This window comes from Miscanthus floridulus, chromosome 1 (genome assembly GCF_019320115.1).
Source record: "Miscanthus floridulus cultivar M001 chromosome 1, ASM1932011v1, whole genome shotgun sequence".
Lineage (NCBI taxonomy): Eukaryota > Viridiplantae > Streptophyta > Magnoliopsida > Poales > Poaceae > Miscanthus > Miscanthus floridulus.
In genome coordinates, this window is record NC_089580.1 from 39,452,940 (window position 1) to 39,480,933 (window position 27,994).

Consider the following 27,994-nt stretch of genomic DNA (forward strand, 5'->3'; position numbering starts at 1 on the left):
ATGAATCGGTTAAATTTTACTAAAAAATTAATCATATTTAAATTTCACTTGAATCGGTTTAGTTACATGGAAATGGAAAAACTAGGAAGATGGAAATGGAAAAACAGGGGGTGCGGGGGTACACATCCACCGCAGGCCGCTGCGCAATGCCTCGAGCGGGTCTCGTCTCTCTTAAATTGTTGTACATACCCTTGTCCAGTTTATTAGAACCGTTAGCGAATACAGTCGAAGATCACTAGGTGGTGGCCGTAACGAAAGCGCCGGAAGCTGTGAGTATTTGCCTGTTGCCAACTGGAGAAAAGACCTGGGGTTATATTCAGACTACTGTAGCCACATTTTATTGTATTCCAAGATACCACTCTTAATTGTAGCTTCTTCTAACCGAATATCACCTATGACGAATAAACAACCAGGAGTCCGGAACAATGTGTGAAAAGATAAAATTACATATTGCCACGGAACAAACACTAATGTCAATAATGGTATTACGCCTCAAATCTGTTATGAGTCTAGTACTTAAAATTAGTCAATTGGCAAGGGCAACCACATGGTTATACCACATTACCACTTCCAAGCCTGTAAGTTACTTCTAGACTGCACAACGCGGCAACATTCTTCCCACGAGTGATCTACGGCCTTTAGATAACCCATTATCGTTTCTTCCACTCCACTTCTCAACAAAAAGATATGTGACCACTTAAAAAAGGTCTCTAATAACAACCACAGCGGACCGGTAGGACCAGTAAATCCGGTAAATAGAAAACAGTCCATACCTTGGTGCACACAAGGCTTATCTGATATCATGTACCTTCAATAGCTACAGATGTGTAGCTATATACTCCTTATGTTCACAAACTATTAGTGAACCCTGATAACAATGCTAGAAGGCCATTTCCTGAAGAATTTTGAGTGTTGTTTGATGTACCTAAAATGAGAAAATACGGTCAAACCATGCCCATCATGATTGGCATACAACAGTAGATTATAAGCCAAGAGATCAGTCAAAGAATGGACCAGTAAGGTGCTCACCCATTCCAGATGTTGAGCTGTAATGCCAGATGTGTTACTTGCATATACGCCACCCAGGACCTTACAGCCATGCGACGAAGTTGCAGACAAAAGGAAAACGTATGTCATGCTAAAAAAAAGTGAATGTGTTGTATAAAATGAAAGATGAGATCAATACCTTGGAAACAGTCTCAAGGAACGTTCCAGGGCGGACTGGCCGTGGCTTGTGGCCAGATACACTTCCCTAGAGGCCACATAAGTATGTGCAGCGAATACTTATTAATGCAAAATATCTGCTAATTTCTGAACATACTAATGAACCAATTTGAACTCAAAACTCACCCTTCCTAATACTCCAGTTAGACTCTCCTGTTCAGAATGCGAAGCAGCACTTGGTTCAATGTTATCAGCACCTTCCCCTCTGCCATTCATAACATCCTTTATCATCCTTTCCAAAGCCTTCCCAGGTTTAAGAGCAACGAGCTTGCTCAAAAAGTTTACCTGTCAATTTAACGTGAAAGAATACCTTGAATTCAATGACATAAATGAATGATCTCAATAAATCGTCTATAGTTCAAGCATTTTTTCAGCCAGTAAAACACAGCCTTCCTTCTAATTATAGAATATAAGTTTTAACTTCTCTTGCCATTACCCACAAGTCGTTAGTGCAAACTTCTGTTTTTCAGTTGCCATTTTCAGCTATTGATGTGCCTGAACCGTGACTACAGGCTCTTGGTGGGTTCCAACTCTAGCCTACCCCAACTTGTTTGGGACTGACAGGCTTTGTTGTTGTTGTTGATTGATAGGACACCTGCCACGGGGACTCTATCACTAACATCATTAGCTGTATGACCCATTAAATTCACATCTGGCTGATCTCAATTCTCGTTCATTGTTGATGACACCATGTTACAAGCATACATAAATCAGGCAAGCAACAAGTCGAGAGCGACTGGGAGACTCAACCTTCTTCCTCAATTCACTAGGGCCACCCAGATCTGGCCCGTTCCCTCCCCCATCTCCGGCAACCTTGCTGGTTGGTGGGAAGGGGCTGGCCTCAACTTCTTTCCCCTTGTTCGCCTCGCTAGTTTTAGAAATAAGGCAAATTTTGCTCTGGGACATTGGAAAAAACGTGGTTTTGTCTACATCACACTACCAACATCAAAATTCGCCGAGTACCATTATTGGATCGCGTTTGTTTTGTAACACCTCACGCAATAGAATATGATTTTCACTGTTTCTGCAGGGAGAAGATTCTTTGAGTGGACGATTTTGACCCTAGCTCGGCCAACGCGGTCTGACCAAACCCATTAACCCTAGCCAGTCGCTCTCCCTTTCTCTCGCAGTCTTCTTCCTCCTAAAACCACTCACTCTTCGCCCTCTCTATTTCCTCTCTCATCCAGTCCCTGTTGAAACCCTAGCCACTAGAGGGCCAGCAGAGGTGGAGGATGGCGGCGAGTTCTCAATTTGCGTCGGCATCAGGCCCGCCCTCTCTTTCGGCATTCAGAGATGCTCAAGGGAACCTTCCATTAGTGCAGTGCAACCTTTGTGACAATAGGCAGGTCGGCCGGGTATCGAGCAAGCCGCAGAGCTTAGGGCAGAGGTTCTACAAGTGTCTACTATTTGAGCATGTAAGTTTGTAGATTGTTGGCACATAAATCCCCTACACAGGTGAGCAATCTATTAGAATATGAATAGCCTAGAATTTGTATAGTCTAGAATGAAGAGTCTTAGTAGTTGAAGAGTCATGTAACTCCTTTATAAACTCTTGATTAGTCAATGGAACAGAAGGGATTATTCCTCTCACATGGTATCAACTAGGTGACCCCTCTCCTACCCACCTCCTCTCCCATCGCCCCATCCATCACGACGCCCCCCCCCCCCCCCCCCCCCCCCCCCCCCCCCCCCCCCCCCCCCCCCCTCTCCTTCCATCCATGGACGACAATGCCCAGGCTGCTGCTGCTCTGGCCGCAGCCATCGTCGCTGCTCTTCCCCCTCCACCTGCCCCGAGCCTCGCTTCGGCGTTCGCTACAATCAACGTCAAAACCCACATCCCCTTCGCTCTAGAACTTGATCCATCCAACTACTCCACCTGGCGTGAACTCTTTCTCACACTCGTTGGCAAGTTCAGTGCGCTATCTCACATCGCACACCGGTGCCTGAAGATCTCGATGCTTCGTGGTTGGTGATCGACTGCTCCATCCGCTCCTTGATCTACTCATCATCGTCGCCTCGCGTGATGCGCTTGATCATGGAGACCGGCGCCTCTGCTCACACCATTTGGACCAAGGCGGCCAACCTCTTCCTCGACAACAAGGCGTCTCACGCCATGACTCTTGAGGCCAAGTTTCGTGCCTTGTCCCAGGGTGACTTACCGATGCTCGAGTTCGCCCAGCGGCTTAAGGACCTCGCTGATGGGCTCGCCGATCTAGAGCAACCCGTCAACGACTCCACGCTGCTGCTCGCCCTTCTCCGCATTCTCCGCAGTGTCAACGAACCACTCCGCGGCATGGCCTCCATTCTGAAGACGAAGACATCGCTGCCCTCGTTCCTCGAGGCCTAGTCGCTGCTCGCCCTGGAGGAGTCCAAGCTCCCGACTTCCACCTCGGCTGCCGTCTTCACCGCACCGAGGAGCCCCCGCGCCCCCTCGTGCTCCTATGCCGGCGGCTGCGGCTTTCGCTGCAATTCCAATGCCGCCGGCCCCTCATCCTCCGTCTCGTCCTTGGGGGCGCGGCAAGGGCAAGAGACGGGGTAACAACGCCTGGCGTGCTCCCCGTCCGTGGTCCAACACGTGGAGCGGCCAAATTCAGATGTGGCCTATGCCGAGCTAGGGTGTTCTGGGCGCTCGCTCGGGTGGAGGCCCATTCCAGCAACAATTTGGTCCACCGCCACCGTTTCTGGGCGTTGCTCCAGGCGCTGGTCAGGCGCACCTTGCTGTGGCCCCTCATCCCGGCTACCCCTACGGTGCCTACCCCTACGGTCATGGCGTCCACGGTCTCCACGGCGCCCTGGAACCAGGCCGCCCTGGCAAACGTCTTCAACACGATGACGCTACAGCAACCCAAAGCCAATTGGTACATGGACTCGGGTGCGTCCTCGCATCTTTCGTCCTCTTCTGGTAATCTCTCCTCCATTAGCTCCTTTCTTCCTTAAAATTCCAACATCTTCGTTGGTAATGGTGTCTGTCTTCCTATTACATGTTCCGGTCAAGCTTTACTCCCTAATCCCCACCGTCCTCTCCACCTTTCCAATGTCCTTGAGTTTGACCCCTTTGGTTCTGTGAAGGATCTCCAAACAAGGACGGTGCTCCACCGTTGTGATAGCTTCGAAGAACTTTATCTGCTCCTTCCGGCGTCCACTTCATATCCTCGTGTCATGTTGGCTGCCCTCGAGACTACTTGGCACCGACGGTTGGGGCATCCCGGCGTCCAAGTCCTCTCACGCTTGCGCTCAAATAAATCTATTTCTGTTATTTCTAGTGCTCATGACACTTCCTTGTGCCATGCGTGTCAATTGGGTCGTCATAGTCGACTGCCTTTTTCTAAGTCCTTGTCAGGGGCCTCTCAACCTTTTGAGTTAATTCACTGTGACCTATGGACATCTCCTGTTATGAGCATATCCGGTTCCAAATATTCTTGTGTATTTGGATGATTTCACTCATTATTTGTAGACTTTTCTGCTTAAACTCAAATCTGAAACATTCACAACTATGTGCTCACTCATTTCAATTGTTGTATACAGTTTATTCAAAGTGACAATGGTCATGAATTGAACAACAATGCAGCTCGCTCCTTTTTCCTTCAACAAGGTATTCATCTTCGCCTTTCTTGCCCTCATACATCCCAACAAAACGGCAAGGCCGAACGTGTCATTCGATCCATCAATAATATCATGCGCACCCTGTTATTCCAAGCATCCATGCCACCTGCATATTGGGCTGAACCCTTTGCACTGCCACTCATCTTTTTAATCTTCACCCCACCAAAACCCTTCAAAACCGACCCCCCCCAAGCCCTTTTTGGCACACCACCCACATATGATCATCTCCGAGTTTTCGGTTGCCGTTGTTATCCTAACCTTTCCGCCACCATGCCTCATAAACTTGCCCCCCGTTCTGCTGAATGTGTCCTCCTTGGTTTCCCTGAAAACCATAAAGGCTATCGTTGCCTTGACCTCTCCACAAACCGCATCATCATCTCTCGTCATGTGCTCTTTGACGAACAACAGTTCCCATTTATTTGCAACTCACCGGCACCTTTGAGTGCCTATGATTTTTTGGATGACACAGATATTGATCCGGTTGTACCCGACGTCATTCCGATGACGACATCCGGCTCCGCTGGCCCTTCAGCGATCACGACGGGCATTGGATCAGCGTCTTCTTCAGCACCGAACGGTGCCCTCCCTACGCCGGCTCCGATCGTGACGCCCGCCCCTAATCGTCAAGGGCCAAGGCCAGGCGCGGTACCCATTCCTGTGGACGGTCTGGGACCAGCACCTGGGCCGAGCGCTCCTGTACGGGACACCCTGGAGGTCCTGCTCGGTCGTCTGCATCTGGTGTCCCCAATCGGCAACAGATCACGCAGGTGTACATGCACGGCAGCAACCTCCCGCGCCTCCACCGACTCCTGTGGTATTGTCGGTGCCCGAGGCGCTGTCGGCTACTGCGCCGGTGCCCGTGGCACCGCCGGTGCCCGTGGCACCGCCGGCGCCACTGCCGACGCCCGGTGGCTCCACCGTCATCCCGACTGCTCTACGCTCCTCCAAAGCGCCTATTGTGCCGGTACCTCCCACCGCCAACCAGCATGCTATGCAAACCAGGGGCAAGTCAGGTATCAGTCAACCGCGACAACACTTCAATTTGTCCATGATTTCCACAGATATCAGCTCACTTCCAAAAATATATCGTGGTGCTCTTTCTAATCCGAGTTGGAAGCGTGCTATGGAGGAAGAATATGGTGCCCTCATTGCTAATCAAACATGGGACCTTGTGCTTGGAAGGACTTCAGAATGGTCCCTGTGGGGGTTACAACCCCGGGTACCCACGACGTAGTACATGGGCCGCACCATCAGGGACGGTCCAGCCCACCAGATGACGACTTGCGGAGCACGGCACTGCTCGGCGCACACCGCAAGTAATCCAGGCGACATCCTGAAGACGTCGCGAGATCTCTTAGGATGTGCCGGATATTAGATTCTATGTAAAGATTACCTCTTACCTGATTAGACTAAGATCTAACCAACCTGTAACCTTACACCCCAGTTATATAAGGCGGGTAGGGGACCCCTCCAAAACACATTCAATCATATCAGATAGTCAATACAAACTAACAGAACACAGGACTATGGTATTACATCGAGCTAACGGCATGAACCTATCTAATCTTGTGTCTCTGTTGCCATCTAGTTCTTGTTCATGCACACCTCTCCGTACAATCTACCATCGTGGGTATACCCCTCGGTGGACTGCCGACGATATTTAGTCGTCAGTCCCAAACTGCGTGTGGGCATAAGCAATAAGCTCAACAATATGGTGGTGCACATCAGATTTGTGGCGTAAGCACAAAGACCAACAAAAATGGGAGTAATCAAGCAACACCAGATAATATTTGAAACCTGAAGTACTGAGCACCGAAGTTATACATACTTCACAATGAATTAAAGCAAGGAGCAGTAGTGACAGAGGTGGAACTGCTAAAGGGGAGCCATGTGTGTTTGCTAAGCTGGCAGGCATGACACAAGAATCGCGGCTGCTTATTACAAGAGATGACCGACATGTTGTGGAGTGTTGTGAGGGTGGAAGGACTGGGATAGCCGAGGCGGTGGTGCCAGAGCGTGGACAAAGTGGCAACGCTGCAACTGTAGGGTGGCGATGGAGAAATGGTGTAGAGGTCCCCGCTACTATTGCAACGAAGAATCACACACCCCGTCTGTTGGTCCTTAATAGAAAAACCCAAAGCGTCAAACTCAATAGAACAGGAATTGTCGCGAGTGGCGAACAGAAAGAAGATTCCGGGGAGCCACAATTGTACTAACTGAATGTGAGAATGAGGATCTGTTTATGTGCTCCTTGTTTGAGTCAAAGTCCTGACTTCTTTCTAGCTGTTAAGGTATAGTGGTCAATGGTATTAATGTAATCTCCTAGTCTAGGGTTTTCCTCTTGTGTCTCCTATGTACTCTATATATAGTCTATATTGGTCCTCAATGTTATTATCCAGTTGAGTCTCTATATTCATAACATTGTACCAAAGCATTGGGTTTAGATCCAGCCACCACCCTCCCCGCTGTGCTCCCCCCAAGAGAATCCATCTCCGCTCCTAGGGGCAGCAGCCTAGTCCTCGCATGGATCTTCAGCATCTCGCCGTCAATGCTGCCCGGAGTCCGCTCTTCGCGGAACCGCCCAGTCGAGCGGATTCCCTGTCCACAACTTCGGTCATCTGTGTCAAGTACGTACGTCATCCATATGCGGCGTACCATCCGTGTCCTTCGACGTCCGTTTGTACGTGGTCGACTTCCACAGCCGCTCTGATGTCGTCGCCCGTCGAGCGTCTGCTCAAGCACCGGCCCGCTCACGCGGCCCATCGCCGCATCGCACCATCTGTCCGCGATGTACACCTCCAAGACCACGCGGCCTTCATCCGCGGGTCGTCGCGATTCCTCATCCGCGCCCACCCACGGTCCAATCGACCCATCGCTCGCCCGTCTGCGACACTACATTCTCCCGTCGAGCGAACGTTCGTGTGGCCCTCGTCCGCGCGTCTCCTGCCGCGACATCTTCCGTGGCCGACGCCTCCGTCCGCCCATCCGAGGACTTGTCTGGCCGTCCCGCCGTCTTCAAGCACGGAGAGCTCGCATGGCTGTGCGACTCCTCGTCCGCCCTAAGCCTGTCTGCAGACTTGTTGCGTAAGTCACCTCACGGCCTCAGCCACTCATCGCGGCCTGGAGTCCGCAGTCGTGGACCTAATTTGTCGTCTGCTGTAGTGGTGCTCTAGGTGACTAGGTGCCCTCTGCTCTGTTCTGTTGGGTACGAATGGTCTCCAATCTTATGCTGCTAGTATATTGAGGCCTATCTTCCATTGCATTTGTTGCATTTGTGTCCATCCAAGCCCAATTTACAAATGTCAAGCCGTGCAAGTCGTGCGTGTCCACAAATTTTGTCAGATCAACCAATTGTTTTGCTTTGGTTAGCAGAGTCCCGTCGATTTAACTAATCATCATCATCATTGATGCGACTATGCCTTCTTGGTCTCTTTCGTAGCCATTTTGCTACACTTCATGATCAATGGTCATTTATTTGTTGTCATCACCATTGTATCCTACTGTGTGCCATCTTGCACTTCTTTTGGTTTGTCATGACACGTCTCTATTCTCATCGAGTTCAAAGTCTCCAAAGCAAAGGTTCATATTTGAAGAGTTGAAGTACTGTTTCGTGAAGACTTGAGATATTTGCTGAAGTACGGGTTATGAAGGCAGTACCCTCTTGCGGAGGAGATCATTTTCTACATCGACTTTGGTCTAGGTCGAGTTGCACGCTTCGAGTACATCTATTTTGGATTTTGGATTTTCATGTCTAGTGCGTAGTGTGAACTCTCTAAATACAACGACATTGCATTCACGTTGCATTTGAGAGGGGTGTTAAGGTATAGTAGTCAAGGGTATTAGTGTAATCTCCTAGTCTAGGGTCTTTCTCTTTACTCTACATATAATCTCTATTGGGCCTCAATATCATTATCTAGTTGAGTCTTTCTTTATTCGTAACAGTAGCTAGGGAGCTAAAAGTTCGTTTCTTGGGAAGATAATTCCCAAGCCTTTGTATCGAGCTCTCACATTTTCAATATATTTGGATCTTTATTATAAAAAAAACATACACAAATCATATTTGGTCAACAAACAAGAAAATCAAAATAGTCCTTTTGCACTCAAAATGGATGGCACTCAAATTTGAGTTCATATAAATAGGAAGAAAAGAGAACAAAGCCTTAAAGGTATTAACTCCTCAAAGTGATAAAATGGAAAAGTTCATGTAGTTGTTAAACATAAAAAATTGCTAAATAATATTATAGACACTGAGATATACGTGGACAAGCAAATTGATGATGTCGCTTCATCGCATCTCAACAACCATATATACGTAGTCCAAATAGACTAAAGACCCTTTGGTATTTTGCAATTAGTCATGCAATACACGTTTACCATGTCACATTAGGATTTCCAAGTTTAAAGATACCTCTGCCTCAGGGAGGGTAGTCAAACCACGATCATTTCTCTCATCTAACAGGCCACCTCCCATCATATTCCGAGCTTCTTCTCTTACTATAACTAGTCTTGCAAGAAGTTTTCGATCAGGAATGGTGTCCCTAGATTCCATTGACTGTAATAATAACCAAGACGTTAGAAGATTCATGAAAATTCTTCAACATGGAAACAACAATAATTAACTACTACAAGCAGTTCTTTTCGAAAAGTTATCAGCCTACTCTTATCATCTCCAAGAAGCAAAGTGATATGGAATGATCTTCACCTGTAGCATCTTGTCTCTGTTCCATTTGGGAGTTTCAAATATCCTTTGGGCTTTGCAATTCTAACTAGGCATACCAGCATTCTAGGTGTGATGATCTATTTTAAGCAGTGTGAGATAAAATTATAAAATAGTGAGGCAGCCCTAGCATTCTATATTTGTAACTTGAAGTTGTTTAGAACACACTAGTAACACAGTCCACATGTTTCCTATGATTAGAGGGGAATTTTAGTGTTTGGTTGACAAGTAGCACAATTTTTCCCTCCCTCCAGAAATAAAAGACCGGGCATTCAATGAATTATTAGAAGCGGCAAGAATGAATCACTCAAGAAAGTTCAATTTCCAACAATAGTACCGTGGGCATTTTCAGATGATGCAAAATATGCAAGGAAAAAGTCTTATATATAACCCCCTGATGTTTGGCTTGGTGTCTACTTCACCAACTGAACTATAAAACCATGTATTCTGCCCGCACAAACATCTTCTAACCGTGTATATATATAACCCCTTGATGAGGTGGTTTTCAACCCTGGTTTTGCCGACGTGGTGGCCCATGAGTGCACATTGAACCTTGGTGCTTCAGGCATTTGTGGCCCTGGAGCCGCACCCGGCCAATGGGGCTGCCCCGGGCGTCCTCGGGTGCCTCATGGGCCTGGAGTCCTGGCCCGCCACCGTCGCGCTGCGGAGACTGTGGAAGTACCCGCCTGTGCTGATGGCGAGAAGCCACCATGAGGCAGATGGTGAGAGTAGGGAGGACGAAGGTGACAACCATTTTAGCACCGGCCCTGTGCCCTTTCAACATCACGCGCCTGTTGGCCCTTGATTTCCTGCACAGGTGAGCAGCTAGCTCACCAACACACTCACACACACCACGACTAGAGGTAGAAGAAAGGGGTGAGAACAGAGCACACACACAGCACAAGCACTTGCTCTGAAACTGAATGTGTGGCAAACTGAGCTGGTTTGCTCTATTGCAATCCCTTAGTATATATACAAGTTTAGTACCTACATGGCTGATGTATGCCACTACCATATTGGCCTATTTCCATACTTCTATAATAGAGTAATAGTACATAAGGTACAACAAGAGCTTACCACAGTCCAAACCTCTGCTGCTGCAAAAGGCTAATCAAGGGCGGCAGATTATCTTACAATTCTTTCCCTAATCCTGCTGCACCTAGACCCTGAGATTGAGTTCCACCATGCCAATCTTCTCCCTCAGCTCAGAGAACCGAAGATGACCAGAGTGACTTGGTGAGAATGTCCGCGAGCTGTCGGCCGCTCTCGACGTACTCTAGGACGATCTGTCCTCCATCGACACAATCACAAGGAAGTTATACTTGATGTCGATATGCTTGCTTCGGTCGTCGGGTTCTTGGCGAGGGCGATGGCGGGCTGATTGTCTACCATTGGAGTTGGCGGACCAGCTTCCTTGCCGGTGAGCTCGCCCAGCAGGCGGCGCAACCATACAACCTGGCACGGCGCTGTGGCCGCTGCGATATACTATGACTCGCACGTCGACAGCGCCACCACCTTCTGCTTCTACGACTGCCAAGCGATCGAGGACCAGCCGAGGAAAAGAGCATCCCGGAGGTGCTCTTCCGCCAGTCGATGTCGCCCGCCATGTCCACGTCGCTGAAGCCATTGAGTCATAGCCCAATTTCACCGGCCTTGAGGAAGACCATGCCCTGGTCAGTTGTCCCCTTGATGTAGCGCAGGAGCCGCTTCACCGCAGCCCAGTGATCGTCCTGCGGATCCTCCATGAATCTGCTCACATAGCCCACGGCGAACACAATGGCCGGCAGCGTGTGAACAAGATAGCACAGCCCGCAGATGATGCTCCGGTAGCTTGTTGTGTCTACATTCGCCGCGGTGCTGGCCTTCGTCAGCTTCAGCCGCTCCTCCGTCGGAGTCACGCACGGCATGCAATCCGCCATGCCACTCCGCTCCAGCAGCTTCTCCGCGTACGCGCTGACACAGAGTGACCGTGCTCCTCCCCTGTTTCACCTCGATGTCGAGGTAGTAGCAGAGCAAGCCAAGATCACTCATGCGGAATCGAGCCGCCATCTCGTGCTTGAAGCCAGCGATGTCCTCTGCCCGCACTCCGCTGATGATGAGCTCCTCCATCCCCCGTCGTCGCATGTAGAGCGTGTGCTCTGTGGCGCATCTGGTGAACCCAAGCTCGCCCAGCGTGGCATCCAGCTTGGCGATGGGCCCTGCCACAACCCGTAGAGGACCTTGCGCAGCACCTTGTGTTCTTGTCCCTTGACGACGAAGCCCGGAGCTTTCTTGGCGAAGACCGTCTCTGAGACCTCGCCGTTGAGGAAGGTGGACTTCACTTCCATGTGATGGACGCTCCAGTCCTTCGCCGCCGTCAGCGCCAGCAGCAGGTGAACGGACTCCATCCGTGCCACCGGCGCGAAGACTTCCTCAAAGTCAACTCCTTCGCGTTGGACGAAGCCCCTGACAACGAGCAACGCCACCTTGTGCTTGGCAATGGCGTCGCGCTCGTCCTGCTTCACCTTGTACACGCATTTGAGCCCAATTGGCCGACACCCGAGAGGCGAATCCACGAGCTCCCAAGTCCCATTGTCTTCGATCGTGTTCATCTCCTCGAGCATGGCATACCCCCAATTCTGATGTTCAGCTTCAGCGAACGTGGGTGGCTCCTTGGCGCTCATCAGAAGCAGCTCTTCGTCATCGAGCATCCTGCTCGCCAAGCCAGGAGCTGCACAGCCACCGACGAGGTTGTCCATGGTGCGGAAACGCACCTCCTCGCCTTGGTGGTGCGCGTTGACATGCGAGTCCAAGTCGCTAGTCGAAGTAAGAACTAGACCGGGGTCTGCGCTAGTGTTCCCTTGTCCCGCTAGTAAGCCTGGGCAAAATACCCGATACCCATTACCCGTACCCGAATTACCCGAACCCGGACCCGAATTACCCGAACCCGAGGTACCCGATCCTAAATTCGGATAGCGATTTTGATTACCCGAAATTAGTTTAGGTAATTCGGGTAATATCCCCCGGTACCCAAACTACCCGAACTACCCAAAGATTTGTTTTTGTCTTTGTATTTATCATGTGTTGTTAGCTGAACCATTTAACTTATCACTTTATTAGAATATAATTCTCTCTATTTGAATGAGTGACTGTAATATATTATTCTCTACAAATTGCTATTGAAATTCTATACAAATTGCTGCTGAAATTATGTATAGATCGCTACTGAAATTTAGTGTAGTTTGTTGTTTTCTGTAAATTTGGGTATATCGGGTAATACCCGAACCCGAACCCGAATTATCGGGTACCCGAATTTGCGGGTAGTGTTTTTTCGAAGGTAATATCGGGTAGCAATTTTCATTACCCGAATTTTGAATTACCCGAATTACCCGACCCGAAAAAATCGGGTAACTCGAACGCCCAGGCTTACCCGCTAGAGCAATGGACGGTGGTGGAGGCGTCTGCGCTGCCGACGGAGGAGTCTGCTAGCTCGCGCCTGGCATGACCGGACTTGGTGGCCCATCTGGAACCGCCACTGCCACTGGACTTGCCACATCCGTAGCCCGCTCCACTCATGCGTCCCCATCACCATGGATGACCAAGTGCTCGCCAACAAAGGTGCCTCTGACGCCACCAGCTTCCCCTGTGCCCGGATCCTCCCAATCCTAGGCCGCCTTTGTTGGCCAGGTGAACACAAATGGATCTTAGATTTGGGTAAGGCTAGAAGGCAGCTTGGCCCTAGGCCGCTTGATTGAATTGTAATGCAATAGCTGAATACAAAGTGGTCTATGCCACTGCTTTTATAGAGAAAATGGCTCATCTCCCCCTCACCAGCTCCAGCACTTTCCTAACCACTAAAGTGGGTGCTGAGCATATTCCTAATACTAGGCTATTAGCAGCCAAAGGTAAATGACAGGAAAAATAAGATACAAGCACTAGGCTTAACTATCAATCTCCACATAAGCCTTGTGCTAAGTCTTGGAGACAATCTGCCTCAGCCCAATCCTCTGCCTCATCTCTTGGAACTTGGACTTGCTAAGCGACTTGGTGAGGATGTTTGCCAGCTGATCGGTAGTGGCAATGTAGTTGGCCTTGATGCTTCCTTCTTCCAAGCAATCCCTGATGAAGTGGTACTTGATTCGGGTGTGCTTGCTTCTATCATGGAAGACTGGATTCTTGGCCAGAGCTAGAGCAGACTTGTTGTTCACCTTCAGCTCCACCACATCGACCTTTCTGCCAAGGAGCTCTCCCAGCAACCTTGACAGCCACAGAGCTTGTGTTGCTGCAGTGGTGGTGGCAATATACTCGGCTTCACAGCTTGACAGCGCCACCACCTTCTGCTTGAGGGATTGCCAGCTGACCAAGCAATCGCCAAGCAAGAACATGGTTCCGCTCATGCTCTTGCTTGTGTCGATGTCACCGGTGAGGTCGCTGTCACAGTAGCCGACGAAGCGCGCCGTGCCGAGGCCCTTGCGTCGTGCAGGCCACATAGTCGAGGGTGCCCGCCACGTACCGGAGTATACGCTTCACGGCCTGTAGGTGCTCCACCGTGGGCCGCTCCATGAACCGGCTCACGAACCTGACCGCGAACGCCAAGTCCGGCCGGGTGTGCACCAGGTAGCGGAGGCTGCCGACGAGCCGCCGGTAGTGTGGAGTCCACCTCCTCCACCGTGCTGTGACGGCTGAGCCTGAGGTTCTCCTCCATCGGGGTGTGCGCTGGGTTGCAGCCAGCCATGCCGCCGAGCTCAAGGATGCGCTTGGCGTAGTGGGTTTGACGGAGGGTGATGTCGCTGGCATGCTGGCGCACCTCGACGCCGAGGTAGAAGCAGAGGAGGCCGAGGTCGCTCATGTCGAACGTCTCCTTCATCTGCGCCTTGAACTTCTCCACTTATTCCTTAGCGCCGATGATGATGAGGTCGTCGACGTAGATGCCGACGAGCAGGACAGTGCGCCCGCTGCCTCATGCGCGCTCTGCTGGAAGCCCATCTCCTTGAGCGTGGTGTCCAGCTTCGCATTCCAGGCGCGCGGAGCCTGCCACAAACCATAGAGGGCCTTGCGCAGGTGGTACACCTTGTCTTCCTCTCCGGCAACGGGAAAGCCTGATGGCTGATGCACATATACCTCCAGTGGTGTGGCGTACTCGATTGGAGCCTGATCGTCGGGCGGTAGTGTCGCACTAGGCGAGGTAGGGGATGCAGTAGCCGGGGACGCCAATTGTGTGGACAGCTAGGGCGCTGGTGGAGTGCCTGCTGCTACCGTTGCGCTTCCGGGCTCCCCCGAATTTGGTGACGGCGAGCGCGCGGAGCTGATGATGTGGTCGGCGCTGGTGACGATGATCCAGCCACCGATGGGGATGCACCTAGTGCTCCCCCAGCTCCTACCCACGCGTACTCGACGGTGAAGTCCTCCACCGCCGGTGTCGAGTCCTCCACACCCTTGGTCCAATCCCAGCCACGTCCTTCGTCGAAGACGACGTCACGTGCCACTCGCACGCGCTGGGACACCGGGTCAAGGACGTGATACGCCTTGGCGCCCTCTGCATACTCGATGAAGACGTCGGGCTTGCTGCGATCATCCAGCTTCCCCACCTGGTTCATCTCCTTGACGTAGGCGAGGCAGCCAAACATGCGGAGATGTCCTACCGTCGATGATCGCCCGTGCCATGCGTCGTACGGGGTCTTGCCCTACAAGCTCTTCCTCGGCACCACAGTTTGGTTTCAGCGCTCGACGACGCCATTCTGTTGCGGCGTGTAGGGGGTGGAGAAGTGGCGCTTGATGCCTTCATCCGCGCAGTAGGCGGCGAACTCCGTGGCGATGAACTCCCCACCGTTGTCAGTGCGCAGCACACGGAGCTTGCGACCACTCTCCTCCGCTGCTGCCCGCACTTGCTTGATGGCGTCTGCAGCAGCTCCCTTGGTCAGCAGAAGAACCGCCCACACGAAACGAGTGGCGTCGTCCACTAGGAGGAAGAAGCGTCGCCTGCCTGGAGTCGCCGGCGTCACGGGCCCACAAAGGTCGCCGTGGACGAGCTCGAGCTGCTCCTGCGCGCAGTACAGGGCCTGATGAGGGAAGGGGCGTCTCCTCTCCTTCGTGGTGACGTAGGTGTCGCAGAACTGCTCGACGTGCTTGATCACCGGCATCCCGCGCACCATGGCCACCTTCCCGAGCTTGTGCAGCGCCTCGAAGTGGAGGTGCCCGAACCGCTCGTGCCAGCGCCATGCTTTATCATCCTTGCATGCGGCGAGGCGGAGTGGCCGAGTCGTCTCAAGGTGGAGGACGTAGAGGCGATTTGATCCGCAGCGAACCTTTACGGGAAGTCGCCCGCGCCAATAACAAATCCTCAAGACTCCATTGTCGATCTCCACCTTTGAGCCGCCCTCATCCAATTGGCCGAGGCTCATGATGGAGTTGTGCAGCGCCGGGATGTAGTAGACGTCGTGAAGCACCCGGTGCTCGCCGGTCTTGCCCTCGAACACGATCGAACCGACGCCTTGAATCTCCACCCTTGAAGCGTCGCCGAACTTCACCGAGCCACGGGCATTGCAGTCGAGGTTGGTGAACAACTCGCGACAGCCGATCATGTGGTGTTGAGGAAGGCACGGGCTCGCGGTTCCTCGATGTGGAGGTTGGTGGCAGACTCGCTGTACAAGGTTGAAGCTTGCGCCTTGCCGCTGCTCCCTTCTGCGTCTAGCTCCAGGAAGCCGTGCGCGAGAAACAGAGCGGCCTCCTCCTCTGCTTCCGCGACGTTCGCCGTGCCGCCACGCTCGCGCCGAGGAAAAGGGCAATCCTTGGCCCAGTGGCTAGCCCTGTTGTAGTTGAGGCGGGTGTCGTCACGGTTCGCCTCGCGTTCGCCACCGGCGGCGCCTGCCTTGTCTGCTTGCCCGCCGTCGTCACGATCACCCTTGGGCTTGTTTTTATTGCCACCACGGGGACGCCGGCGAAGCTCCTTCGACGTTACAGAGCCGTCCTCCTTCTCGAAGTCGCACCACTGCTCAACCGTGTACAACATCTTTCTTCTCGAAGTCGCACCACTGCTCAACCGTGTACAGCATCTTGTCGCCGACAACGCCGGGCTTGGTGAGAGGCGCCTCCTCGCGATCTTGCACCGCCTTCAGCATCCCGGTCACCTCCTCGACGGAGAGCGCCTCAAAGTCGAGGAACGTCTCTATCGCGAGCACGATCTGAGTACTTCTTTGGCATACAACACAGGAGCTTCTCCACCGCGCGTGCCTCCGTGAGGTCCATGTCGCCGTTGCGCAATGTCTTCAACTTGCTCAACGGGATGAAAGGCGAGGGCTTCCTGGTCCTGGCGAAGTCACTACAACGTCGCGCGGCGGACACGGTTGTCGCCGATGCGCGCTGTGGCGATGGACTCCCACGCCAGCTTCGCCGTAGCCTTGTTGGCGAGCGAAGCACCAAGCTCTGGAGGTACGGCGGCGCACAACACCTCGAGCGCCCGCCGATCGTCGTGGAAGTCGACGCCTCCGACATCGACGATCTCCCAGAGCTGCCGAGCTTGCATTTTTACCTTCATCAAGAGGTTCCACTTGTGGTAGTTCGACTTGGTGAGCATCGGCCATGGCGAGCCCATCCCCGACTCCCGGTACACCGTTTGGACCACCGGAGACCTAGGACGGCCTCCGCGTCCACGGCGATGCTCTGGTGACGGTGACGGAGTGAGGCGCCTCGCAGGGCTTCGCGATCCTCGGGGCTCCATCTCCTCGCGCAACGCTGTAGCCGTGGCCGCCGCGGCTTCAGCTGCAGCAGCCGCTCTCCTCGCCTCGACCGACTACGCAGCCGCTGCCTCTGTGGCAGCAAGGCGCACAGCGCGGTCGTCGGGCTGGTTTCCTACCATCGCGCCGGGGTTGATCACCGCGCCAACAGCGGCAGCACGTCATGCTCGCTCACTAGAGGTGGACATGGTTGCCCTGCTCCAACAAGAACCTATGGCTCCGATACCAATTGTTGGCCAGGTGAACACAAATGGATCTCAGATTTGGGTAAGGCCAGAGGACAGCTTTGCCCTATGCCACTTGATTAAATTGTAATGGGTGTATGAACACAAATGGATCTCACATTTGGGTAAGGCCATAGGACAACTTTGCCCTATGCCACTTGATTAAATTGTAATGGGTGTATGCTGTTTGCAGACGATGTAGTGCTAGTTGATGAAAGTCAGGCAGTAGTAAATAGGACACTGGAGTTATGGCGGCAGACCCTTGAGTCCAAAGGTTTTAGAGTAAGTCGAATTAAAACATAATACATGAAATACGACTTTGGCAACGCTACACATGAGGGAGACGTGAGTTTGGAATGTCAAGTGGTGCCTAGAAAAGATACCTTCCGTTATCTAGGATCGATGCTATAGAAGGATGGTGATGTTGATGCAGACGTTTGCCATAGGATTAAAGTAGGGTAGATGAAGTGGCGCCAAGCATCTGGCATTCTCTATGACAAGAGGGTACCACAAAAGTTGAAAGGCAAGTTTTATAGAACAGCGATTAGACCCGCTATGTTGTATGGCGCAGAATGTTGGCCTAAAAAAACGACATGTCCAACAACTGAGTGTCGCGGAAATACGTATGTTGCGTTGGATTTGTGGTCACACAAGGATAGATCGAGTTCGGAACGATGATATACGTAACCATCTAAGGGTAGCACCAATTGAAGAAAAGCTTGTCCAACATCGGTTGAGGTGATTTGGCCATGTCCAAAGGAGACCTTCAGAAGCACCAGTGCGTTGTGAAGTTCTAAGTCGAGATATCAATGTGAGAAGAGGTAGAGGAAGACCGAAGCTGACATGGGAGGAGGCAATTAAAAGAAATTTAAATGGTTAGGTTATCCCTTGAGATCTTTATTTGGATAGGAGTGCTTGGAAAACAGCTATTGACGTGCCTGAACCGTGACTAGGGTCTCATGTTGGGTTTCAACTCTAGCCTACCCCAACTTGCTTGGGACTAAAAGGCTTTGTTGTTGTTATTGTTGTTGTTGTTGTTGCAATAGCTGAATACAAAGTGGTCTCTGCCACTGCTTTTATAGAGTAGATGGCTCTTCTCCCCCTCACCTCTCCCACTCACCTGCTACAGCACTTTCCTAACCACTAAAGGGGTGCTGAGCATATTCCTAATACTATGCTATTAGCAACCAAGGTAAATGATAGGAAAAGTAAGATACAAGCACTAGGCTTAACTATTAGCCTTCTAGTCAACCACCACGTCGCCCGAGATGACAACCTTGCCTCCGCGCGAGTCAAACAGTCGATACGCCTTGCTGCCAGCCTCGTATGGTGCTCCTGTCTTCTAGCATGGTCAGGTGCGGCTTCATCGCCTTGATGTGGCCGACGCACCCGAACGTTCTCAGAAACGAGACGTCGGGCTTCCTCCAATACCAAGCTTCGAACGCCGTCATGCCCTTCAAGATCTTCGTCGGCGCGTGGTTGAGAATGAACACTGTCATGCTCACTACCTACCCCCTGAACTCCACCGGCATGCGCTTTGCCTTCATCATGCTGCACGCCATGCCGACGTCAGTCTGGTTCCGATGCTCCACAACGCCGTTCTACTGCGGCGGGTATGGGTGCGGTCAAATTGTGCGCCATGCCACGATCAGCACAATACTCCGCGAATCTTACTGAGGTGAACTCGCTGCCACGGTCCGTCTTCTGCACACGCAGCTTCTTCCTAGACTCCGCCTCTGCTCGAGCCTGGAAAGCCTTGATCGCCACCACTGCCTCATCCTTGCTCTCTAGGAGTTGTACCCACATGAACCGTCTGCAATCGTCGACAAGTAGCAGGAAGTACCGCCACCCTCCATGCATGGCTAGAGTGATTAGCCCGCAGAGATCACCATGGACGAGCTCCAGTGTGCCTCCTCTGCTTGCCCGCCAGGCAACTGTCGCACAGCTCACCCGCGTGCTTGATGTGCTGCAGCCCGCGTACCATCTGCTCTACCCTTCCGAGTGCGTCGAAGCTTAGGTGTTCAAACCGAGCGTGACATAGCCACGGCTCCTCATTCGGCCACGCCGCCAAGCCAACTGGCTACACGATCTTCAAATTCAACATATACAAATGGCTTCTAGAACGCTATAACTTGGCGAAAAGATGACACTCGGTCGCGGATGCGTAGAACACCGCTATTGACGAGGACCTCGCACCCGCGCTCGTCCAACTGCCCAATGCTGATAATGCTCGATCGGAACTTCGGGATGTAGTACACATCCATCAGCGCACAGTGCTCCCCGTTCTGACACCGGAAGATGATGGTGCCGAGGCCGCAGATGTCCAATGACAAGCCATCGTAGAACTTCACGGAGCCGAGAACACTGCCGTCCAGCTCCGAGAACGCGCCCTTGTCGCCGGTCATGCGGTTGCTGGCCCCTGAGTCCAGGTACCACCTCTGCTCCGCACCGCCGCCCTCACTTCTGATACAGACTTGGGCGCACAACTCGTCGAGGAGGATGCTCTGCTTCACCTTCCTCTGCTCCACACCCTGAACTCCTCCCTCGACACCGGCTCCTCAGCGTCATGCACAGAACTGCACCGTCACCGTCAGGAGCGTGGGCTCCTTGTCGTCCACCTACGCGAGCTCCGCCTGCTCCTCCTTGGGAGTCTTACAATCTCGGGCCAAATGCCCTGTCTTCCTGCACTGTCGACGAGTATCCTTGCCAATCAGACGTAGCGCGTCGTCGTCACCATCCTTCTTCTGCGAGGTCTTGTCGCGGCGCTTCCCATCACCGCCGCGGCTGGAGGAGCCTTCCCCGGACCGCCACTTGTGCATGCGAGCCGCCCACTCCTCTGTCAGCAGCAATTTGTCACCGTCCATCGTTGTCGTCGTCTCGGTCCTCGACCGCCTTCAAGCACCCTGTCACATCCTTGAGAGAGAGGGTGGACAGGTCGATCAGCGTCTCTATAAAGAGCGCGATCTACGGATACCTGCCGGGCACCACCCATACGTACTTGGCGACCGCTTCCTCGTCGGTGATGGTGACGCCAAGCGCCGCCAGCTGGCTGATGAGAGACTACAGCCTGAGGGCGAAGTCTTCCGCCGCCTCGCCATCACGAAACGCCATCACCTCGTACTCCCGCTGCAGCTGCTGTGCCTTCGCCTTCTTTACGGTCCGAGCCGACGCGCATGGCCTTAAGGTCGTCCTAGGCAGCCTTGGCAAAGCCTTGGTCCCCAGTGGCTCCACATACTCGTGAGGCACGGCAGACAAGATCGCCTCCATTGCCGCGGAGTCCTCTTCTTCGTCCTCGATGGCTCGCCACAGCTTCCTCACCCGCAGCTTCACCTTCGTTTGCTTGGAGGATTCAAAAGTTGCCTAGCCAGGCAAAAGATCCCAGGTGTTAGATTTCATTGGCCTAGGGTCTAGATCTTTGATTGGCTTCCCAACTACCTAGTAGGCACCAAGCAAACAAGCCCCTAGTCTCTCTCCAAGCCGACTCTGCCTAGCTATCTTCCTGGTGGTGTTTACTGCTATGATCTAGGGTCATAACAATTTCTATTGAAACAAAACATATTCTCCAGTTATATAATGAAGCTGAGCTAGCTCAGTTGGTCGAGGGTGTGGGTGTATGCCTAGACCACCCAGGTTCAAGTCCTCATCGAGGCAAATTTGGGTGCCTATTTTCCTCTTAATAAAATGTCTCCTAGTTCCTCTTAGGTTGATCAAGTTTTTTTATATATATACTCTAGTTATATCCAGCATATTTGACATGCGCCCGCCTAACCCATATTTTAATTTAGGAAAAAGAGCGTTTGCTCAAAGAATATATTCCGTTTCTTTCATAACGGATTATCCACTATTCGATTTTCTATTTATTAGATATTATTTTATGCTAACCAATTAAATTCCTTTAACTAAAAAGGGATAGATTTTGCACGGGCCTGATCACTACGACCCCCTTTTGCGAGGGGGCAACCAAGTTCCTATGTTTTGCGTATTTGACATGCGCACGCCTAACACCAAGTTCCCATGGTTCAAAACAGCAGACTCTCTAAAGTTCTATCCTGCATCACTTGAAGACTTCCAGTTGACTGGTACCCTACATTCAGCTCCCAGCATCTCCCCAGGGTTGGAAGTTCAATGAACTTGGTGTTTGTGGTTAGCTTCGCCAAATCTCTATTTTCATGATTACTTCATAGTTTTTGAATTGTGTATGGATCTACTCTGGTATTAATACAATGCATTCTCATACAAACCTCAAAGTAACAAATGATATGTATAAGATTGGATGACCTGAGGATGAGGGGAATTGAATTTAACAGAAACAAGTACCATACAAACAAGATGTCCAAAATTTGCTAGTTGCGGGCCTGGTGCTGTGTACATAATAGTAAAGCCAATGCTTTCAATTTGACATTTGTCTATTTCTTGAAGAGCAAACCGTAGAAGTATTCCTTTGTATCTTTATATAACACCCTGTCAAGAATTGACTCTTTGCATTGTACTAGCTTTGCATAAAGGGGTTAACAGGAGCTGAGATATTGGAGCCATGCGCCTGCTAGCATTACTTGTTTTGAATTTCCAATGTAGGGGTAGCCCACTACTACACCACATGATCTGGGTCACAAGGACCACTCCAAAGAGGCTGGGTGTTAAGTTCATTTTAGGCATGCCATCATCAGCGATTCAAAAATAGTGTACTCCATCCATCCCAGAATTAGCTATTTATAACTCAAACTTTGTCCCAAAATACAGCTATATCTGAGTTCTGATGGGGGTTCCAAGGGGTGGTTTCTCATAAATACCCCTCGCTTTGCCTTTTCCTTCTCAGCATGCAAACACAAATATGGCAGGCAGCACAAACAAATATGCAGGTTTCCTTGTTTCAACAAATATGCTAGGCAGCGCTGCCCACCAGATACATGGCTATCAGGCGCATGTAACTTGACCAAGATAATGAAGGGCAACTTAGACATTTAATCGCTTTCTTAATCTGTCTGGAAAAGTCTAAAACTAGATATATTCTAGGACAGAGGGAGTACCATATAGCATCTGAAGCCAATGCTCAATGCACCAACAATATTGTTCATTCACAAAATTGAATGAGAATTGTAAGATAATAGTATGTAACATGTCATACAGTCTCATAGTCCATCTATGAACTGGCATCTGTCTAAACCTGTCTAGGACAGAACTCTTTAGTATGAGTATATATGTGTACTTAATGTCTGAGTCTACATTGTAATTAGGTTTTACTCTCCTCCTATCAACTTATCATTGAACGTACTTACGGAAAAGAAAATGTTTCATTGCAAAGAATCAGGTTATGAAGATTGTGTTATTTCATGGAAGGCCATCAGTAAAGGATGCCTGTACTCATGCTTTTCAACTTACCTCTAGTAGATCATCTGCCTGATTTGCAATGTCACTAAGATTTGCCCCAGGAATTTGGCACTTAAGACCTTTATCATTCTTAAAAACACCTCCACCAGCAGCTACACGGCGCAACAATTCATGCCTGCTCTCTTTCTTTTCAGTCTGGCAAAGGAGTCCAACAACCTGGACCTGGTTTGTAAAATACAACACCACCAGTCAGAAGACACAAACACGCCCACATCCATACACACATATAAGCAGATAACACTGGGCACTTGAAACAACACTTACATGTGGAGGACATTTCTTTGTCAGATGGTCTAGCACTGTCTGCTTAATTACCTCAAGAAGAGACTTACGCTGCCATCATAAGACAAGCATGTAAAGCATGTAGAATAAGCTAAGGGGAAATATGCATATAGCAGGATTTAGTAAGCACTCCAGTCTGACAACAATGTCTCGAAGCATACATGGATTTTACGGCTATCACATCAACATAGCAATCTGAAAGGTCCCTTTGACTTATGCATCTTCTAATTAAAGCAACAAGTACTAACTTTAACATGAATAAATATAAACAACTTTGGACCCACTAGTAATAATTTTTTTTCTCTGTTACAGTTAAAGAAACATCGATATACTACCTTATTGGTATAAAAATATTTTTTTTGCGAGGTATAAAAATATTTAGAATATGGCAAAGACAAAATACATAGCTGAATTATGCTATTTAACAAAGATAGGCAAATGAGTGGATGACTGATAGATATGTATATATCTAGGGGTCTAATTGTAATGTACTGAAGTCCTTATGACTATATTATATGAAAGCCGCCACCCAACCCATGGGGTGTGAGGTGCTCTGCTATCTCTCTACATCATAAAGGAAGCCCGGGTTCCTTTCCGTCCGCTGCTCTAGCCCCTCCCACCACTCTTCCTCTGTCTGCGCGTGTGGCCGCTGCTCCTCAGCCGCGTGACCACCTCCTCTCTCTCTTACACGGACTTCTTCCCCCCCTCCCACGAGTTGTTCGTGCGTGGCCATCTCCTGCGCGCGCTGACTTCTTCCCCTGCCTGGCCCCACGCGCTGCTCGCGCACGGCCATCTCCTACGCGCTGACTCCTCCCCTCCCTGGTCCCACGCGGCCGCATCTCCCTCGCGCACACGTGGCTAACGCGTGCGCCCCCTTCCCAACCGCTCTTTCCCTTCGGTTGTCCTCACGCGTCCGAGCATCACTCATGCGCGTGCGGTCGTCTCTCCCATGCGGGAATCGCGCCCTGCCCTGCCCAGACGGAGCCCACGTAGGCCGAGCGCAGCCTGTGCACCATCAACAATATAGTGAGCACTCTCCTCCATTCTTCCATGCCTTCTGCCTACTGGGCCGAAGCTCACACCATAGTCACCTATCTTCTTAACCCATGCTCTGCCATACGCAATGAGATCCCCTTCTCTCGCCTCTACAGTCAGTAGCCTGACCTGTCCCATCTTCATGTCTTCGTGTGCCTCTACTACCCAAACCTTAGTGCCACTTCTGCACATAAGCTCACTCCATGGTCCGCTGCCTGCGTATTCCTCAGCTACCCTTCTTCCCACGAAGGATATAGCTGCCTTGATCTCTCATCAGGCCGCATCATCATTTCCCGCGATGTTACGTTTGATGAGATGTTGTTTCCCTTCTCCACTAACTCTGCAGGTCCGTCTACCCCAGCTTCGCTCGACTTCCTCGTCGATGACAGCGACGCGGTCGCCCCACCCTTCACGGGTGACGCGCCCACTCAGCCCGGCAGGTGTGGTCACGTGCCCCTGTCTGGCTCATCTCCCCTGGACGACCCCACGGTGATCGTCCGCGGTCCTCCCGCTCCACTTGCGCCACCAACACCACCCTCGGCCGCGTCTACGTGCGCCGCGGTGCCCCGCCATCACCAAACACAGCCACCACGCTACCGGCACCATCGGCGCCACCGGTGGTCATAGCTCCGGGTGCGCCACTGGCGCCCCCAGTGCACCACCCCGCCACATGCGCCTCCTGTTGCTCCGGCAGCGGGACGGACTGCAATGAGGCTACAGACAGGCGCCATCCGAGATCTGGCCGGTCGACTACAGCAGCGCCTTTGTCTCCACCGCCGTCGCCTCGCCCCTGCCTTCCAACAACCGCAGTGCTCTGGCTGACCCGCAATGGCGTGCGACCATGGCTGATGTGTATCGGGCACTCATCGATTTCGGGACCTGGCACCTCATTCCCCAGCCTCCTCACGCCAATGTCGTCATCGGCAAGTGGATCTACAAGCATAAGTACCACACCAACGGATCGCTCGCCCGCCATAAGGTTCGCTGGGCCGTTCGCGGTTTCTCCCAATAGCACGGCGTGGTCTACGATGAGACGTCGTCCTGAGCATCGCTGCCTCACGGTCATGGCCGATTCACCAACTTGACCTCAAGAATGTATTTCTCCATGGCAATCTTGAGGAGACCGTCCACTACTAGCAGCCTCCTGGCTTTGTCGATCCCTCTGCACCTGATCATGTCTGTTTGTTGCAGAAGTCCTCTACAGCCTGAAGCAAGCTCCCCGTCCGTGGCACTAGCGGCTTGCCATATCTTCGCCAACTCGAATTCACGCCATCCACAAGTGATACGTCTCTCTTTATTTATAAAGATCGAGACAACGTCTCCTACTTGCTGCTCTACGTCGACGACATCGTCCTGATGGCCTCCTTATCGGACCTCCTATGTCGCATCACTGCAAGCCTCAGCTCGAGTTCGTGATGACTGACCTCAGCGTGCTCCATCACTTCCTCGGCATCTCCGTCACATGCTCCACCGACGGACTATTCCTCTCGCAGCGCCACCATGCTATTGAGCTTCTCCAGCGTGCTAGCATGTCTGAGTGCCATCCCACCACGACGCTTGTGGACTCCAAGTCCAAGCTCTCAGCTACAGATGGTGCCCCAGACGTCGACCCATAAGAGTACGGTAGCCTCACCGAGGCGCTACAGTACCTTATTGGATCTGGCCTATGCGTTCTAGCAGGTGTGCCTCTTCATGCACGACCCTCGAGGGCCGCACCTTGCCCTTGTCAAACGCATTATCCGCTACCTCAAGGGCACTCTTTCTGCTAGTCTACACATTGACACTGGTCATGTCCAATCTCACATTAGATGCGGACTGGGCAGGGTGACCCGACTCCCACCGCCCCAAATCGGGCTACTGCGTGTCTGCGTCTACCTCGGCGACAACTTGGTGTCATGGTCATCCAAGCGTCAGACCAGTGTCTCTCGCTCTAGTGCTGAAGCAAAGTACCATGCCGTCACCCATGCCTTCGTCGATTGCTGCTGGTTGCGCCAGCTTCTCCGAGAGCTCCATCTACCGCTACCCTCCACCACGGTTGTCTTCTGTGACAACGTCAGTGCTGTATACATGACAGCTAACCCCACTCATCAATGCCGGACCAAGCACATCGAGATCAACATTCACTTCGTCCACGAGAAGGTCGCGCTTGGTGAAGTTCGTGTTCTGCATGTGTCGTCCTCACATCAGTTCACAAATATCATGACTAAGGGCCTGCCTATACAATTATTTACAAATTTTTGGTCCAGACTATGCGTTTGTGAACCTCCCGCTACTACTGCGGGGGTGTTAGATATGTATATATTTTGGGGTCTAATTGTAATTGTACTGAAGTCCTTGTGACTATATATATGAAAGCCCAACCCAAGGCGTGTGAGGTGTTCTGCTCTCTCTCTACAATGACGCCTAGTGAAGAATAAATAATGTGTTATGCAAACAAGTACTTTGGCTGAGTTAGGCAATGACTCAATCAAGTACCTCATCATCTGCGTCTTTCTGTGCAAGTTGTATCATGTAATCAAGTGCCATAAGAAAGCCTGACTCCATCTCGTCAACCCTCTTCCCAATAACTCCCTGTGCCACCAGCTCCACAGCAACCGGCTCAAATGCACCATCCATCTCCATGTCCTCCATCTAGAAACACCAACGACCAACCACATACAAGAACAATATCAATAATACAATTATAAGGTATAGCCATTTAGTCAGACCACATGAATAGCAGTTATATTCTGCACAACTACATGAGATTAACACTTAAGCACATTCAGCATTCAAGACTCCCCCAATGATAGTTCTTGGACAATTTTAGAGTGAATTATAATCTAGAACAAACTAGTAAGCCGTAGAAGAAAGGAAATGGAGGATAAATTGACTGTAGCAATGGGCTAAGCTTTCACAACTCTTTGCCAATTAGTCCAGGAGGACCAAACTCCATTAGCATACTATCTGGCCACGAAACAAACTAGTGGAACAGTTCATTGCGGAACAGCTTAACTTTTTTGTAATATAAATAACGACCTAATAAGATTGTAAATCCGAGAAACTACGCAATTCCATGAAGCACTGTGTTCATTTCATAAATTCATACTAGTAATCGCCGTCAGTGATTCAGTGAAGCAACCGAAGAAACAGTGGAAGGGCAAAAAAAAACGGTGGAAGGGCATCCTGACCAGCGTGAGCATCTCCTGCAGCACGGAGGCGACCTGCTCCCCGCCGCGGAGGAGGGCGTCGCACTCGGCGGGGTCCCACTTGCTAGGGTCGTCCCCGAGGGAGGCTGGCGAGGCGATGGGGAGGGGCACTTTGGGCGCCGCTGCGTTGCATGTGAGGGTGCAGCGGGAAGGGACCCGTGGGATTAGTTGGGATGAGGGCCTCCATGGGAAGGCGACGACGCCACAGGCAAGCGACAGGTCAGGGGAGAGAAACATGGACTCTTGGAAACGAAGCGATGGGAGGAAGGAAAGGCTGAGGTTCTCGGTGGAGGGACGCAGTGGCGGACCCAGGATTTCAGAGTACGCGGCGCCGTCGTCGAGCCCGAGCCCTCGAGCGAGCGCCGACCGAGCGCGCTGCGCCACTTGCGCGCGGGGTCGCGGGGTCGCGCCGAGCCCCAGGACGAGCGGCGAGTGGGAGGCGGGTTGGGCGGTCAGCGGCAAGCGGGCGGCGGGTTGGAGGCCTGTGGCCGGCGACGTTCCGGTGCGGGGCGGGGCGGCGGGCTGTGGCGTCGCGACGGCCGCAAGGGCGCGGGCGCGGGCGGGATAGCTGCGGCGCGGTGCGTTTGGATGGAGCTCTGGATAGGGAAATGGATATGAGCT

The 27,994-nt window shown here is 51.6% G+C and overlaps 1 protein-coding gene across 2 annotated transcripts; it reads right to left on the minus strand.

Annotated features, from left to right (window-relative positions):
- Nucleotides 1–55: 55 nt before the first annotated feature.
- LOC136490174 (protein PEP-RELATED DEVELOPMENT ARRESTED 1 homolog, chloroplastic-like) lies at nt 56–27,994 on the minus strand. 2 transcript variants are annotated; one of them, XR_010767568.1, is made up of 10 exons: nt 27,356–27,994; nt 26,661–26,816; nt 23,133–23,201; nt 22,860–23,030; nt 9,236–9,379; nt 1,351–1,509; nt 1,187–1,252; nt 1,030–1,089; nt 774–925; nt 56–291 (listed from the first exon to the last, which is right to left on the minus strand). XR_010767568.1 is itself a non-coding variant. In XM_066486683.1 (9 exons), exons 1-9 carry the CDS (start codon nt 27,608–27,610, stop codon nt 881–883), a joined length of 1,125 nt encoding a protein of 374 aa, XP_066342780.1. In that variant the 5' UTR covers nt 27,611–27,994; the 3' UTR covers nt 311–880. The 2 variants fall into 2 exon arrangements, 1 of the variants encoding a protein (XP_066342780.1); XM_066486683.1 differs by lacking the exon at nt 56–291 and having other exon boundaries at nt 311–925.

Excerpts from the sequence above, each read along its gene's own strand:
- LOC136490174 (XM_066486683.1), bottom strand. The coding sequence starts at position 27,610 with ATGTTTCTCTCCCCTGACCTGTCGCTTGCCTGTGGCGTCGTCGCCTTC. Across the intron at positions 1,090-1,186 it reads TCCTTGAGACTGTTTCCAAG|GTCCTGGGTGGCGTATATGC; the intron begins GTATTGATCTCA and ends CATGGCTGTAAG. Across the intron at positions 926-1,029 it reads CAGCTCAACATCTGGAATGG|GTACATCAAACAACACTCAA; the intron begins GTGAGCACCTTA and ends TTCTCATTTTAG.